The 18,338-nt window shown below is 37.2% G+C and overlaps 1 protein-coding gene across 3 annotated transcripts in view; it reads right to left on the bottom strand.

The window, feature by feature from the left end:
- The window catches only part of CBLB (Cbl proto-oncogene B), a 229,127-nt gene extending 211,042 nt beyond the window's left edge, over positions 1 to 18,085 (bottom strand). For 2 of the 3 annotated variants that reach the window (XM_036745975.1, XM_036745976.1), the window contains exons 1-3: positions 17,669 to 17,813; positions 16,373 to 16,574; positions 5,323 to 5,573 (exon numbers count right to left, since the gene is read on the bottom strand). In XM_036745975.1, the coding sequence (XP_036601870.1) occupies positions 5,323 to 5,573; positions 16,373 to 16,540 (419 nt within the window). In that variant the 5' untranslated portion in view covers positions 16,541 to 16,574; positions 17,669 to 17,813. Of the gene's footprint in view, positions 1 to 5,322; positions 5,574 to 16,372; positions 16,575 to 17,668 lie in introns of all 3 variants that reach the window. The other variant, XM_036745974.1, reaches the window with a different exon arrangement.
- Between the last annotated feature and the right edge of the window lie 253 nt (positions 18,086 to 18,338).

The raw sequence follows: 18,338 nt of genomic DNA, 5'->3' as shown, positions 1-18,338 counted from the left end.
TTACCTGCTCTTCTAACAGATACTCTTTGTTTAAATATGAAAATTTCATTAATTTCTGTGGTCTCTACTTTTACGAGTTTGTTAAAGGAAAGAAACACTTCATTGAAAAAGCTTCAAAGTTATAATTTAGATTCACATCACCCAATTCTTTAAAAAATTATTAAAACATTCATAAATGAATGCATTTGATTTATTTATTAATTTTAACCCATTAAATCAAGAAGAATCTTACATTTTCTAAATTGTAAAACTTCAATTCTTCATCTATTCCTGAACACATCTATGAACTATGTCTCTTTTCTTACTCATTTTCCTGAAATTTCAAAGAACATTTTGAGATTAATCCTTTGAAAAACCTCTTTATCTTGTACATGTACACACACGTACACATATACACACATACACACACACACACACACACACACACCCCTCAGCAAAAAAGCAGAAGCCCAGTATAATCTATGAAATTAAAATAATATTTGAAAAGTAATGGAGAAATTTTTTTAATATTTTAACAAAAGAAACACTTGTTTCATGAAGTAAATTTAGCTACTTTGGTACCAAAAAAGAAAAAAAAATAACCAGGTTATTTTGGCCTCGATGTTCATTGTTTTCTCCTTCCTCCTCACCCCCCCCCCCCCTTAAATCACTGAGGAACTCAGGATAAAGACGAAGCCCTGACCTCAGAGTTTAGGAAGACATGGTACCAGTCCTGCCTTGACACATGATAGCTGTGTGATCATGGGCAAGTCACTTCATCTCTCAACATTGCCCTTGGAGCTCTCTGAAAGACTACAAATAGCAGAGCAGTTGCCAAAGCACACTGGGAGCTTCAGGGTTCTGTACACCAATGAGTTCTCTACACACAGCTCAGGACCAAAAAAATATTCTCTTGTCTTCATTAAGTTGTAAACAAATATAAAGTGACCAACAATAAACACAAAACAAGAAAGAAAAACTGACATTTCAACAGAGGAAAATTTTTTTAAACTAATATAATTAAATTGATCACTAAGAAATAGTTACTCTATAAAGCAACTCTTCTAGTTTGACTGAGAGGTAGCCTAGATAGCAATTTTACAAAGAACAAAATACAGATAAAGGTCAAGCGAGTTGACCAAGGTCAGAGAGCCTTGGCTGTCAGAACTGGAACCAGACCATAAGTCTTCTTGGCTTCAAACTATATCCTTCTCTCCTCTTCTATTTCCTTCACAATACAGAGCTTACCACACTAATATAACCAAGACCACTACACTTTGAGTTCATTAAAACCAAAATCTGTGATATAAATTCTAAAGTATACAAGCAGGTCATTTTCCTTAAAAAACGAGCTGAAAATGATTTAGAAAAGTTTAGAATTACCTCAATAAATATATGTCATTAAATGAACATATACACATACATATATATGTAAGTTTAAACCTAAAGTTGCTCTCTGACAAATGTGGCAATGTCATTTAATGCTATAGGGGGAAGAGTTTAAGAACAGGATCTTGGCAGGATAAACAATCTTTGCCTTTTAATATGTGGTGATATCAATCTGTCTATACAGATAAGTAGGTACGCAAGGAAGCAGACAGATAGATGGACTGATAAAGATACCTACACAGTAACAGTTTCAAAGTACTCTTGGAATACCACCACACAAATAACAACATACATGGGTGTGTGTGTGTGTGTGCGCGCGTGCGTGCACGCACGCATGTGTATCAGGTAAACTTGTTTGTGTTTCTTCAGAAATTAAAAGCTTTGTATCAATGAGTTATAAAATTATATTTAATCATCCAACAACTCAGTAATAGACAGTTTAAATGAAATTTTTCAAAGAATTTAAAAGCACTGAGTCTTGTATATAATCAGGCACCGAAAGACGTTTCTTGAGTCTAACAGAATCTAGCAGAGCTGTTTCTTTTTTTTTCTCTTTTTATCTCTAGCACATAGCATATATATAGCAGACCCTTAATATATTCCTGTTGAAACAGTGTCTTAACTCCCACCCTTCCCTTTACACAGATTTGTGGCACACATTATTTCACTATCTCTGCCTAGGACGTCATTTGGTTACTCAAACCAGTTCCCTTAATGTAGTATAGGAGGCTAGCATCCTATAGTGTTTATAGTGTGACACCATCTTTATAACTGACTGCTGATATCCCTTATGGCTGGCTCTTCCAGAGCATATCCCATATTCAACATCAATTCTGTGAATCGTTTTTGCTTTCCTTTCCAGTGGCTGGTGCTTTTCCATGAATAGGAAGGTTATCCATGGGGCTTTTTGATCAGTTTTGCAGCGGTACATGGCTTTAAAAACTAGAAAATCACTATTTTACAGAGATAACCTTAAAGTAGGTTAAAATACAGTTTCCTACCATTTTCTCTGGGTACATTTGGGTCATGCTGAATGAAAAATTAAAGAGGTCAACTTACTATGTTACCAGTCACAAACTGAAATGATGGTATTAGTCACTGCTAGAATTTACCGGTTATTACTATCTTCAGTAGTGTGACAAACAGTGGAAAAATGATAAGGAAAAGAAAAATCCACTGTAGAAAAGAGGGGGCCTGTAGGGTGCTTATGCCCACTTTGCATGTCCTTCATATCAATCATACCTTTAAGCCATGTGATACAGCACTTCCCTTTTTTAAGCTAGAAATAAAAATACACCCTCCCTTTCCTATAAAGACCACACATACACATATACAAATTGTGTGTATGCCAGAAATCACTGAATACTCTACCAGGAAATGCCAGCTCACGACAGTTTATGAGTCCAAAGTGACTACTAGCTGGAGGAGTACCAACTCAAATGTGAGGTTCAACTGTATCTCACGAAAACTTAAGAGGAGTGATATAGGATGAAAGGGGCTCACTGTAAATTCAAGCTGGAGCAGAGAGTTTTCTCATGACATGTGACCTACAAAAATAATTACTCTAGCCCATTTACAAATAAAATATCTGAGCAAAAGACCTGAATTAAAATATCTGAGCTAAAGACTTGCATTATACTACTCACATTTCATTTATTAGCAGATACATACAGAAGTTGCATTTTCTTTCAGAAAAAATATTTTCTAAATCAGCTTCATTTATTTCCCTCATTTGAATACTGTACAAAATGCAGCCATAAAAACTGGCTCTGAAATTTTTAATTCTCACATAAATTTCTAACACATACATACGCGCGCGCGCGCGCACACACACACGAAGAGGGGGAAGGAGAAGGAGCCCAATAGTATGGATAGAAAGTCCTATGCTCAAGGCTTTTCTTTGACACATACTACTTGTGTGACATGAGACCAGTCACTTAAACTCTCAGCAACCCTGGCCTTCTCTCTGCTAAGGCTATAAGTTGAAGGGATGGGGCCAACCTGGATTGACAGCAGGAGTTTCTTCATTTGGAAGCTAGTGATCCCAGTAAAATCACAGGTTCATTTAATGATTGTATGCATATATACAAACACATCTTTTAAACATCATAAAGGTCTTCAGGTAAATTTCCTTTCAATATTCTAAATTACTTAAATAATCAACTTCGAAACTTTCTTGCATCTATACCATTAAAAATTGATGTTCATAACATTTTACTTTCTGAAACTGATTAAATTATATTCAGTACAGTCTTAGTCCAATAGGCAATTCATGTATTATCTGCATGGTAATTTTATTAACAATAATATTCTGTTCTCCAACCAGGACACATATTACCTTCTTCACCAAGAAAATACATTCTGCATGGCATACAACTGTACCAAGTAGCCTCCACTAAATCTCACAAAAGTATACCTCTGGTTGCAAACCAACCCAGAAGAATGAGTAAAGATTAATCCATCACCACTACTGGGAAACATTTCAAAGTAAATCACCCCAAAGATAGTGGATCCATAATATCACGTAAAAAGAACACTCCAGTTATTCAGCACTCACAAGGGTAAAACAAGCGCACACTGCTTTCTACTTGGATGTGACCCTCAATAAAATCCTACCATACATCTATATTTTATACACAGCCATAGAGCATTACTCTATCCAGAAGTAAAATACCAAATTCTTAATTATAAATGCATCTAAAATATTGGTAAAAAATTGGTAAAAAAATTTAGAAGCATGTTACAAATCTCCCTCACAATAATCAGCTGATCACATATAACTTAATTCTAATTTATACTGTATTATTTCAACAGGGAATGAGCTCCTCATTTCCCCTTTTTGGTAAGAAATCAGAACCACCTAAACTTTGAATCTCTCCCAGTGTCTGTCTAGGTGCAATGCAGTGCACACAGTAGGGGATTAACATTTTTTAAATCAAATCCATGATGCAAAAAGAAAAAGTGAAATTACTAGGTTATCTATTTAAGTTTTACAGACATTAACTCAAGATCCTCAGGAAGGCAGTAAATTTCTTCCATAAAATAAAAACATACCCAATTATCTAGTTAAATCTACATAGTCACCAATGATGTTCCAAGACCTTGCTCTTATAATAACCTTGAACAATAAATGATTTTAAAGTCACAACCCAAAAGACCAAATTGGATTCAGAACTAAAAATTCTGGAAAAAAAAAACACCTATTTAACACCTAAGTTAATGATGGTAACAGTTAATGATAATAACACATAGTAGCCAGTAATGATAGTAACAATAACAACCATCAACATTTATACAGTTGTAAAGTTTCCAAAGTACTATGCAGGTTGTCCCAAAATTCACAGTACATCTTTAAGCTACTAAAACTTACAACACAATAAAGCTTAAAATACAATAAAACTTTACTTAAAATACAAAAATCCTTCTTCACTCACAGGCTGTACAAAAATAAGTGGAGGGCCATAGTCTGCCAGTCCCTGCTCTAAAGGAAGAATGCTACATATAGGATCAAGACTGGGTTACTATGTCCATAATATGTTGCCTCTCTCTCATGGTCTTCCACTCCTTCTGTAGTAAAGGCCTGCTATAGCTTTATGAGAGCAGGCCAAAGGAGAGTAACTCAACAAGATTCAAGTTCAAATCCTGTCTCAGACATTTCTTAGATATGTGATCTGGGGCAAGTTGAAACCTCTCAGCCTCAATTTCCTCACCTATAATATGAGGATAATAGCACCCACCTCACAGAGTTATTATAAGGATCAAATGAGATAATATTTGTACAGCATTTGCAAACCTTAAAAACACTATATAAATCTAAGGGATTGCTGTTTACCAAGTGAAAAAGTTTTCTTCATGCCAGTGCACTGTGACATTTCTATTTCATATGAAAATATGACAAATAAAACAAGCAACAATAAACATGGTTATAAAATTTGCATCATAAAAGAGTCTTACCTGTCCTGTGATTGTTCCTCATACATCCTCTCTTTGCCTTCTTTAAAGAGTCTAATTGCCCGTTTTGACTTTTTCATCAGGCTATCAATGTAGATTTTAAAATATTCATTTTCGCTGAGTTGTGCAAGTTTCTGGTTGTCATCATATTTGCTCAGTATGAGTCGCAAATGTTGATAAGTGTCAGGCAAAATATCAAGTATGTATGGTGGGCTGTTCTTTAATTGGAGTTTGGGATTTTGGCATAGTCTTACCTAGAGGCAAGAACACAGAGAAAACATTTTTTTTTGGTGGGGGGGGAAGGGAAACATGAAAAAATTTACAAGAAATTCCTGTAAACTGGTTAATAAAAGTCCATATTTTCTATAATATAATCAATCCACAAGGAACCTGTATAAATTACTTTTAAGACAGATTTGAGTAAAACTTTTTTATTTCATTTCTACTAATGCAAGTTATTCAATAGCACACTGAGAAAATCTTTATCCACAATGTTCTTCACCTCCCTTTTTATAGCTTCCTACTTTTGCATCCAATAAGCCTGGTAAGCTATTCAACATAAGATGTGAATCCTTTTTAAAAAGTAAAATCGCACTAAGAAAGAGTAAATAAATACATTTCACCAGTGGGCAACCAAAGATTTGCAGTTAAAAATTCACTACACTACACTTTGTTGCCCACTGAAGTTATTTAATGTGTTTTAATTAATGTTTTAGTTGATTAATCCTATACCCTGAGGCAATTTAAACAAAAGTCTGCAATTTTAATAACTGAGTTAATAAATAATAAATGCATGTCAAGTTCAAACTAGTCTTCCCTACCTTTTTCTGATGCTTTCTACCTTGTCCATAAGCACCAGCTATATCATGGTTCAGTCAGCAGCAGTCCAACCATGTACCCATATTCATAGGGAATAACAGAAAAGGTGTGTCCAATTCTGACACAGTGAACAGAACCCTGGATTGGAAATCAGGAAGGCTGGTTTCAAATCCTATCTCTGATGTCTCCTATGCAACCATGGGCAAACCACTTAACCTCTACAAATTTCAAAGCAACTCTATGAAACAGTTAAGTTACAGGATTGCAATCTGTATTGGGGAGAAACGATCCACACTAGGAGTTCTCATTTAAAAAAAATAAATAAATCTCAGATCCTGGACATACTAATATATGTTTAACTCTTTACTGAATGTCAGAACCCCTGTGCCTAACTGGAACTTCTTAGTAATGGATTTCCTAAATAAATGATGAGCTTTCAGTCTGAAAGCTGCAGAAAAGCAACAATGTGTGCAATTCAACAGCATATTGTTACAAATAAGACAAAACATATATATATATATATATATATATATATATAAAATATATATAAAACATCCATGAGGCAAAATGTCAAACTCTTCAGTAACAGTAGCTTCAAGAACCCCACTAACATACACAGAAAAGAAATAACATATTCAACCCTTATGTGATACATTGGGATTTTTCTTCCTTTGAAAGAGACCACATCAATTTTTGTCCATAAGTTCATAAGACTTCTTTTAAATAAACATCTGTGTCTAATTAAATAATAAAGTTATTTCTCTCACCAATATTTCTAAATCCTGACTCCCCACAAAAACTATTTCATCAAAAATAATCTAATTGTCTTTGCTTTGATTTCCACGAACAGAGCTGGACCACTTAAAATAACAACAAAATAACAACAATTAACATTTATATGTCACTTTTAGCTTTACAAAGCACTTTACAGCTTTGCAAATATTTCATTTTATCCTCTCAACAACCCTGGGAGATAGGTCAACATCCATACCCAGCTTGTTCTATAATATGGGAAATATGATTTTTAAAAATCTAAGTTTCAAATTCATTCTCTCCATTCATAAATGAAATGTTTACTGGTTTAAAAAATGTCCCACTTTGTTAAAGGTGACTGTGAGATCTTGGACAAGTCATTTAACTTCTGCATCCCTCGAAATTCTCTCAGACTTTAACTTACATAATAGTTGCTGATAAGCATTGGTAGAAGACGTTTACTTACCAGGTGTTGCCTACACTAATCATAACATAAATGCCAATAGTAACCATTAAAAGCAGTACTAAAGAATGGACAGACTCCTGGATAGAACACAGAAAGACCGAAATCCAAATCTACCTCAAAGGCTTCCTAGGTGAAATCACTTAACATCCAAGTGCCTCAGTCCACTCCACAGAACTTACCTACTATGGATAGATTTTGGTCTGACACTAGTGGAGAGATACTAACCAGTTATTCTTTGCAAGTTGTTGGTGTTTTTAATATGTATGAGCATTCACAAATCTAGATGTTTCGGAGATATAACTAGGAATTCTGGCACCTGGGGCAAATTCAATTGGAGTAAAGAGATGGGACCAGCTAAAGTATGACCACACCTAAATGTGGTTAAAGTAGACTTTGAATAGTTTCTGGAAGTTTGAGGAACTGGCAGGCCAGGATATTGCTCAAAGGAGTTGAGGTGGAGAAGGTGTTTGCCTATCTGATTACTAAACTTACTAAGGAGCAGCAGAAAGAGGAGTCTGGAAGTAAACATATGACAAGGCTCTGTATAAGATGGAGTGAACTTTAAAGAAATCTAAAAACAACTGTGAGGAACAATAAATATATCAACTTCTCTTCCTCACCCTTTGTGTCAGGGTGAGAAAAGCTGAAAGTCCGGCATAAAGAAAGCACCAACATAGAAGGGATCTTCAAGGGAAAGCTAGGTTTCAGAGAGTACCAGATCATGAAAATCTGAGAGGAAGAGGTCTAGGATGGAGAGGAGTAGTTTAACAATAGAGGAGGATTCAGAAGTCACGCCAGAAAGAGAAGAAAACAGAGGACAGGGCCTGGGGAGGGCCTGAGTTGACTTCTACTACTCCACTTGAATAGGACAGTTCCTAAAATTGGGTGATCTATCAGGGGCAGTTCCCTCCAGTGGGAAGGCAGGCCCAGGAGACCAAGGGCAAGGGTAAAAACATCACCCCTCCCCCCACAACCCCAATGTCGACAGCTAGGGAGAAGGGCCAAATAACCTAGGCTAGTTCTAGCTCTGTATATTTTCCACTTCAATGGCTTCTCATTCATTTCCTAACAGATTTCACAGAATTGTGAGCAGTAAGTAACTTTAGAAACCATCTAATCTAATCCTACCACTTCACAGATGTGGAAACTGAAACCCAAAGGGGCAGTGACTTGTCCACAGTCAGACCACTAGCTCTGTGCTAGGGCTTGGACTGAAGTTCAAGTCGATGCACTTTCCACTAATTAATCACATTCCATTAATCACAAAAAGTATAACTAACCATAGACTCAAAATGCAAATTTATCTTGTGCCATACCAAGAACAAAACTTTAGAGAGATTCAAGGTCTAATTTCTAGTCACATGGGGTAATATACAATAGGGACCTTCTGTAATATAGGAAGAGTTCAAGTCATTTATTTAGCAATACGGATTGCAATTTATGACAGACTCTATTCACAATGAAATAGCAAGAATAATCGTATAACAGAAAAATGACTTTCTAACAAACCAAGAAAAAAGGGAAAGGTCAAAAGAAAACATAATTTTATAAAAACAGCACATTACAAAATATCCCATTCACAAAGTCACATGCAATTTATATCTCCCTCTAACTACTTTATAAATTTCCTTTGTTCAATCTAAATTCCATACGGAAACGGGCTATTATGAAAAGAAAGGCCTTTTCCATAGTCAATAATAATTGCTGAAAGAATAACTTTTTAATACACCAACTAAGGATGAATACTGTCCCCTTCCCTGGTGGTCTAAATGATCAAACATTTAACTACGAATTTTACTAGCATTTAGAAAGTAATTATATTCATAACCTCATAAAATTTAAAAGCTGAAATGAGCCTTAGAAATCATCTACTCCATATTCCTCATTTTATGCGCGAGGAAACGAAAGGCCAGAAAGAGGAAGACTTGCCCAAGGTGGCCCAGCTTAGGTCAATTGATTCCCCAAGAACTCTCCATGAAACCAGGCTGCCTCCTACTTTGGTCACTGGTTTTTGTCATGATGATTTAGTCCAAATTTTCTAAAGCAATTCCTCTCCATAGAGTAACACCTTTTCCCAGATACATAAACATAATTCTTCAATCAACTACATCATGCCAGAGCAAAAATATAAAAACAGATTTAAACAAATTTAATGATGACAATAATACACACACACTTCAAATATAGGTCACACTTACAAAGCACATTCTTCAAACAGTCCTGTAACACATATGTAGTTCAAATATGATCACCATTTTACATACAAGCAAACTGAAGGCCAAAAATGGCAAATGAGTTGCCAGGGTCATACAGCTAATAAGTGTCAGATCCAGGCCTCCTGACTCCATGACCAGCACTGTTTCCACTATGACAAGATAAAACAAAACCAGTATTTGAGTGGTTCTGCCTTCCAAGAGTGGAAAGACCAAGGTTTCTCAACACAGATCAGGGTTGACAGACTCAGAATGGGTATCTTTCTTCAGTTTCTCTTAGTTCCATGAGGCTCTTCAGAATGGGAGGATGCTGGGAGTGCCATGTAAGCACCTCCCTTGAATATGGATTTGGGTCTGCCTGGCAAGATAAAGGCCCTAGAAGTTTGTGTGTCACTTCAGAAATACAATGTGAAGGGCCTTCATCACCAATTACTTACTAAGTACTAGAATAAGTCATTTTGTGAAACTTTAGTTGCTATTCTAAGACATAGTAAGAAAGGTCAAGTAGCTAATGATAAGTAAGACCCCATTTATGAGAGTATTCCCCCTAGCAATGCAAACCACAACAATGTTCAATGACATACAACTAAAAACCAAAATGGATTTTGTAGGATTTGGTTATAATAAGCCAAACGGCCTATTAAATGGCAGCCCATTTAAATATTCAATATACCGAAATACTACAAAATTCATTAAGGTGTTTTAGATATGCTTCCTTTGTTGACAAGATAAAAACAACTAACATGTACATTGTAATCCGTCATACTGATATTTTAACTCCTCTGTGGGAATTACAATACAGACCTTTTTTATGCTCTACAATATATGTAGGTAAAATTTCACCTAATGGGGTAGGACTGATTCTTGATTACCCACTCAACTTCTGATCTTTTAAAATATATTCTGTTCATTCTGTAGCAGACTATTCAAAAATTTGATTTAAAAATGCCACCAATTTAGGTAGCCCTAGTATAATCTTTCTAGAGAGCAATCTCTCAGTACATAAGTCATAAAATAGCCTCAGCTTTTCCAACAGCTACATGATAATGGGCCATACCCTTTGGGTTTTTAATCTTACTTCTTATTGACCTTTGTTTTAACATTACTATCATTTTCAAATATATCCCTTTCCAATCATCCACCTAACAAGCCAACTCTTACAACAAAGACTAAAAATAAGAGAAAAAACTGGTTTAACAAGAATAAACACCATTAGACAGAATAAGCAATATTACATACCCATGGTCCCCCTCCTCTGTAAAGAGAGAAGGCAGAAAGGGAAGGAATGTATTTTTTTCTATAATTTCCAATGGCCTTGCCTTTTGACACCGCAATCTTCCCTTTGGAAACATACCCAAGGAAGTCATTGAAAAGAATAAAAAGAACTATTAATCCAGGGATTTTCATATCTGTACTATAATGTAATACTAAAAAACTGGAAGCAACCTAAATGCCCATAGATGGGGAATGAATAAACAAATCATAATACTTCAGTGTTATAAGAGGTCATGACATTATAAAGGATAACTATAAGAAACAAGAAATAATGGCAAATCCCTATAGTAAAGAATTTCAAGTGAAAAGAAAAAAAGAACTAATCATCAGCAAGGGGCAGCTGGGTGGCCCAGTGGATAGAGCACTGGCTTGGAATCAGGAAGACTCATCTTCACGAGTTCAAATCCAACCTCAGACACTTAGTAATTGTGCATTCCCAAGCAAGTCACTTAACCCTGTTGGTCTCAGTTTCCTCATCTGTAAAATGAGCTAGAGAAGGAAATGGCAAACTACTCCAATGTCTTTGCCAAGAAAAACCCAAATGGGGTCACAAAGAATCAGATAACAAAGAATCGGATACAACAGAAACAACTAAATAAGCACAACAAAGTCAATAAGGAAATTATTAATGAGTGATATCTATACATCTAAGTATATTTCAATTCAAAATTGTTTACTGGTTAATGTTGTTCATTGTTTCTTTCTGCAAAATTACTTAAGTTCAAAATTTTTTTAAAAAGGTCACTAACATAAAAGCTTGATAACCATGTCTGAATTTATAATATGTTAAATAACACTGTAAAATGGAATTAAGGGTATCTTTCTTCTGCAAACCAAAACAATGACAAGAGTTGAGAAGCTATCTGTTGGCTATACTATGGCTTTCATTACCTATGTCATTCAAATAATCAGAACTATAACTATGAAATGGAATAAGATTTAAGCCAAATCCTTGATTAAAATCTGAATGAGATCCACTACAATATAAAGTCACCAAAACTTAAATCAGTTTACTTCTCCCAGAATTACAAAACAGCCTTGTTTTTATTAAGCTACCGCCCAATACTACTCTCACCCCTACCCACACAGATCAAAAACACCCTTAATTCAACAAGCTCTTATGGTTCTGTTTATGATAGTCAACTTCCAGGAGGCAAAAATGGGTTGGAGGAAAAGAGTGATTGCTTTACTTTGTACCAAGAGTCCTGATGTTTCTGAACTGGCCCTTAGAAGTTTAAAAAGGCTAACTCTAAAAGTCAAGTCTTAAGTCCCCAAAATAATACCCACTTAAGAGATGAAGGATCTAATCCCAGGGAGAAAAACACACCATTCCATTAAAGTATACAGAGTAGAAAACCATAACCAAACAGCTCTGAAGGCTTGATTTTGGCTACACTGTTGTCACATTAAAGTTCTGAAGCATGAAAAACAAGCTGGCTAAATGTAGTAAACATAAAAAGGTAGAAAGCAGTCCTCCATCATTTTCATATTAAGGGCTTTTGTAATTCTCAAAATAATGTGACTTTACAAAAATGACAAAGGTAGCAGTAGAAAATGTAGGTTCACATCACACTCTGCTTTTCAGTATCAATTAATAGGTTTGGATTTACTGAGCATCCATCCATGTGTACAGAGTGCATTTAGCATCTATTAACTGGAAAATTGCTTCTCCTACTTTCCATCACCTGGGTAAGGCACTCTTGTGAGAACCATGATACAAGAACAGCCTATCAGTAAATTATCTTTCCTACCATCCTGATTAGCAATCATTTTCTTACTCTAACCTCAGCTTTTCCAAGAGAAAGATAATGCCTCTTCTAAAAAGCAAACAATGGCCAGCCAAAACCTATTCATACAAGTGCCTAGATGGTAGCCATGATATGAAGCACTGGGTACTGTTTAACTGATTAAGCCAGCTGTGGCCCCAAATCCCTAGGGGGGTGGTCTTGAAACAGACTGAGCTTTCCACCAGTCATCTAACCCAGCAAGATTCAACACTGGCACTTTGGGGACCAGTTCAAATAATACTGAATCACTAGATGGGCAGCATGCTTTGGCTCACCCAAAACTCTCCTAACTAATATGACCTTGGCATCACATCATTCTACTTACTCTGTCCCCAAGAGCTGTGTTATCTGATAAGTGCCTAAAATGAAGTTACCTGGCTCTTCCCAACAACCTTTCTTTCATTACGCTGTATATGACAATCCCTAACAATTCACATCCTATAATGACAAATGGAGGCAGTTGCTCTCCTCTCTGCTACTTGAGTATCTTCCAAAAGGCTATCTTGCAAAAGGTATTAAATTTACTTAGCTGAATAAGTCTCATGGACTAGAAGGTATTCTGAATTACTGGGTCAGTAGAACAGTAAACTTACGTTTATTCACTCTACAAAGCTCACCCACACTACCTTCACCTCAGTACACTCTCCACACCTTAAGAGTAATCAATTATCTAATGCTAATTAAATTTAGGTTTTTGCACCAGGGGAAAAAAATTAACTGAACAGCTGAAGTTTTTTTTTTTTTCAAATCACTATCCAGAGGACTGAAAAGTAACTCTTCTCTGTAACTCTGATGCTAACTACATAGTCTTGCTGCTATTTTACCAAACAGTTAGGTAATGTACCAAGGGATTAACTTTTGGACTAATAGTCAAGTTTATGATGTAATCATCAAGACAATGTTGATGTTATGAACCACATCCTTTACCACTGACAAATAAGAAAAAATAAACACATGTGTATGACTCTTCGGTCCTGCACAAAATGAAATAACAACAATTAACAATTATAAATGTGTTGATAGTACTGTGTTGTCTTCTTCCTAAGCCACACACGAGTCTTTCATCTAACAATTTATATAAATTCTCAAGAAAGCCCATGGGCACAATTTCAGGAACAACTTTAGAACATGATTGAAAACTTACAGAGAAAGCAACAGTGGAGACGTTAGGCAACAGAGTCCATCAAGTTACCAAAGTGAAGCTAACTCTACAAAAGGCCTAAAGATGAAGCAAACAATGACAGGGGCTAGCCTTATCTTAGGGAAAGTGCCACAGTCACTAACCAGTGCTGTAAATGTAAATAAAACCGTATCAGCATTGTTACTGTTGTTGTTCACTCATTTTTTTCAGTCATGTGCAACTCTTCATGACCCCCACTTGAGGTTTTCTTGGCAAAGATACTGGAGTGATTTGCCATTTCCCTCTCCAGCTTATTTTACAGATGAGAAAACTGAGGCAAATGGGGTTAGGTGACTCCCCTAGGGTCAACACAGCTACAAAGTGTCTGACGCCAGATCTGAACTCGGGAAGATGAGTCTTCCTGACTCCAGGCCTGGTGCTCCATTCACTGTGCCACCTAGCTGCCCCTATAACAGCCTAATGGGCTGATTTTTAATGTTTCAAAAGCAGGATCTTTACAGTAACTATAACTGCACTACTTCCTATAAGAAATCTACATAATGCTGACCAAAGTTTCAGTTCACCTTGATTAATTTCTAAATATGTCATCTTAGACCATTCTAAGAACAAAGGAAAGAGAACAAGCAATAACTTTATAAAAATCTGACACGTTCACCAGGAGTCACTTAATAATCTGGACATCTAAGTCTTCATAGACGATAATTCCAACTTAAAACCTTGAATTTTGGCTATTACTCCCCATTTCTGAATTAAGAAGTAAAACTGAACTTCAGCTACCTTAAGCTGAAAAAAGTTTTGTTTGCCAAATGTCTTCAATTTATTCAAGTGCATACTCTTCAATAATAAGTATCAAATGCCCAGATCAAAAGCTGAGTTCAAGCAACAGGTTACAAAGTCTTGTCTGATGCACTTTCATAATAAAATCTGGATCAAAAATTTTGATTAAATGGCAAAAGCCTGAATAGGTCTATCCTAAAAACTCAAAGTGACTATGTGTATCCAGTAAAAAGAGAAAGCCATTCAACCTACCTATATTCCAATCGATATGAAAATGAAATAAAGCTGATCTAAAGATGGACAACTACCTGTACCTTTAAACCAAGAGATTAGATTTTTTGTTGTTGTTATTTTACATTATACGTGCACCCAGTGACAAGTCAAAAGCAAAGGGGAAAGGTCCCGGGTTTCTTGGAGGCTCTGACACATTTCTACAAAGAAAAAGTATCATATAAACGAATCTAAATCCAATCATTAAAAATATGTGTACCTTACTGATACCTGAGTCAAGAGTATATCTGCATCATTACAAGTTAACAAATACCAGGGCCTCTTTCCCAACTAAATGTTCTGACTGGCTTGAAAATCCCTTATAAGAAAACCTATCACAAATATAACCTGGGGAGACATCACTGATTCAAAATGAAGAACCTTTCATTTTGAAAAGAAGCAAGTTAGAGCATCATCATATTTATTACAAAATCCTTTCTGTCACATTTAGAACACTGGCATCTAAAATTCCTTGAGCCTGTATTCATAAGTTGCTCTGAAATATCCTTTAACTTGGTTTGTTCTACATGTGCTGATATATGGCTAAATTTGTGTGCATGATCTTCCTTGTAGAAACCACAGAAACATTTGAAACTCTCAGAACCACTACCCCCAACATAAATTTTCCCTTCACAACAAATAATGTGCAATCGAATAGATTTCCTGTTTCAAAATGGAATAGTAGATGAAAGAAACTGTAATTTAGCCATTAACAAGAGCACAGAACTTTTAAAATGAAGATGTTTTCCAAAGATGAAATGGAAACTATTTCAAATTTTGCTTACTCACTTGAGAGCTAATCTGTGTAATTGTTTCCTAGATAAATGCTCTCCACTTCATGTAGTGGATTGTCATAAGAGGGCTTTATAAAATGCTTTGCATAAATTACCTGTTTAAGAGCTCTTCTTCTGGTCTAAGGGCAAGACAACCTCATATAAGTTAGAACAAACATTTCCAAACTATTCTGACACAATATACTAACATTAAGCAGCTTACTGCATGAGCTTTGCATATCTGAGTTCTCTGGAAGAACTTTGAACCTTAAAGGGTAAAACAGAAGATGAAAGCAAGATCATTTCATATCAAGACATCAAGCTTTCACAAGAAATACAAATCCAAGAGGTGAGCAAAATGTCCAATTCAAATTATAATGCCTTTGTCTTCCATCAGGGAACTCAGAACTTTAGACTTAGAAATAACCTCAGAGGTGACCCATCCCAACTTCTCATCTGTATGAAAGAATGATGAAAATGACACACTTGAGTCCTGAAATATCAGCTACAGAAGTTCAGTGATTTGCCCAAGGTCACACAGTCAGGAAGCAGCAAAACTATGGCTAGAACCCAGGTCATGTCAACAAGCATTTATTAACCATTAGTTATATTCTCCTGACTTCTAGTCAAATGCTATTTAACACATATACCAACAATTCACAGAAAAAATAGATCTTGTGTTCATTACAAGGCTAGTTCATCCAAAGCTTATTGTCATGAAAAGCTAACATTGTGAGGAATCCTAAAGATTATATACCCAGAAAAGAGTAAATACTCACCACTTTGTCCATGAGTTTCCAAGTCTTCTCAACAGTTCTTCGATCTGCTGCAGCTTGTTTAGGTGGTCCAACTGCATCCTGTATAGCATCAATAAAGCCCAGTATCCGTCCTTTTCGGGGGTTTCCGCCTCGGCCACCAGGGTTCCGGCCATTCATAGCATTGGCCATCTGGGATCTCAGCTCTTCAGCTCTTAGCAGAATACTGAAAAGAATTTTTTAAAAAGTTACCAAAAGAGACTCACATGGCCCTTAAAATATTTTTTCCCCAACAGAAAACTGAATGTGCTAACTCATCCCACCCACCTCCTTCAGCAAGGAATGCAGTGGATAGAGTAAAATCAGCCCAAGGTTCAACTTTTAGACAAGCAGAGTATGGATTCACACTGGCGATCTACACAGAGTGGGTGTCAGGGAAATGACCCTGACTCTGCTTTTAGAAAACTAACAGTTGTAGACAAATATTACTCATATTTGAAGGAGCACAGGCTGGATTACATTACTCAGCTCAGAACAAAAAAGCAACATAAATACAATCACTCCAAATAGATAAGAACACAATGTTCTCCCCCTCTCAACACCCACAAAAACAAACGAAACCACTGAGGAACATCTTAGGTGCTTCACTTGGGGAAACTCATTTTCATCTTGTACTAGATTCCAAGTTGGGCAACCAAAAAGATTATACACCTCATATGGGGGGCACGTCTGTGCTCAACAAAGCCTGTAAGACTTGTATTTTATTCCCCAGCTTAAAAATCTCAAACACGGAGATACACCGCCCCCCCCAAATCTGAAGTTATCTTTTTAAAAAAGTGTAATGTCAGTAGTTACCTATAAGTTAGTTAATAACCAAACTGGTGGGGTCTAGACCGAGTCCTTTGCTTCCTTTCTTTTTTAAAGAGGGAAAGAACTGAAGGAGGGAAAAAGGAAGAGGAGGGAAGATCACTTCTTCTGATTCAGCCCTCCTCCTCCCCCCATCAGGAAAAAGAAAACACAACACACACACACACACACACACACCTTTGTTTCTGGATTAAAAAAAAAAAGGAATCACTACTACCCAGCTGCCCCAACTGCTTTTCATCTACAGTTAGGGAGGAGAAAGGTGGAAAGAAGGAAGGACAAAGTATCCTTTCTCCTCCAAGCAACAGAAGCAGCAGTTCGCCCGTCTCTACCCTGTCCTGCCGCCTTTATTCAGCCCATGTTCAAGTCGCTTCCAATCTCCGCAGATATCCCTCTTTCTGCCCTTGTCCCCCCCCCCCAACGCCCCACTCTGGGGTTCGGGTTATTAAATACCCCTCTTCAAACAGCAGCGGCAGCAGCAACCACGGCAGCAACAGCAAGCTGGGGGCTCTCCTCTCGTCCTCCTCTGTAGCTCGTGTCTGGCTGCACAAGGGGCACTCGGCCCGGGAGAAACATTGAGTCTCCCAAACCGAGCTCTTCCTCGCCCTCTCTCCCGGCTACAGAGGACTCCGGGGGGAAGGAAGGCACACGCGTGTGCGTGAGGCTCCACTCTACGCGCACGTCGGGGCGGGGGCCGCAGGAGGGACGCGAGCACAGGGAGAGTGAGATAAGACAGCAATTCCAAAGGCAGGGAGCTCCTTCCAACCAGCTTCAAGCGAGACGTGGAAAAAAAAAAAAGACAACAATTTAAGGTTGAAATAAATCCACAACCGCCTCCTGCTTCTCCCCACTCCACCCCCCTCCTCTCCTGGGCTAGGGGACACACCAACAGCAGCCCAAACTGGAAGAGGAGGAGGAGACAACTCACAGCATACCCCACCCCTCCCCTCCCTGTCGCTCCCTCCCGCCTCCCCCTGGTAACTTACACTCAAACACAGAGATGTGGGGAGGAGGAGGGGCCACGGGACCAGGGAGGGAGAGGAGAGAGGGGGCCGGAGGGAGGGGTTTAGCCAATCCTACTAAAGCTCAGCATTACAGGACAGGGGTCTTGACCAATGGAAGA

The sequence above is a fragment of the Trichosurus vulpecula genome, chromosome 2, assembly GCF_011100635.1.
Source record: "Trichosurus vulpecula isolate mTriVul1 chromosome 2, mTriVul1.pri, whole genome shotgun sequence".
In the NCBI taxonomy this organism is placed as follows: Eukaryota; Metazoa; Chordata; class Mammalia; order Diprotodontia; family Phalangeridae; genus Trichosurus; species Trichosurus vulpecula.
This window is presented reverse-complemented; position numbering and strand designations above follow the sequence as displayed.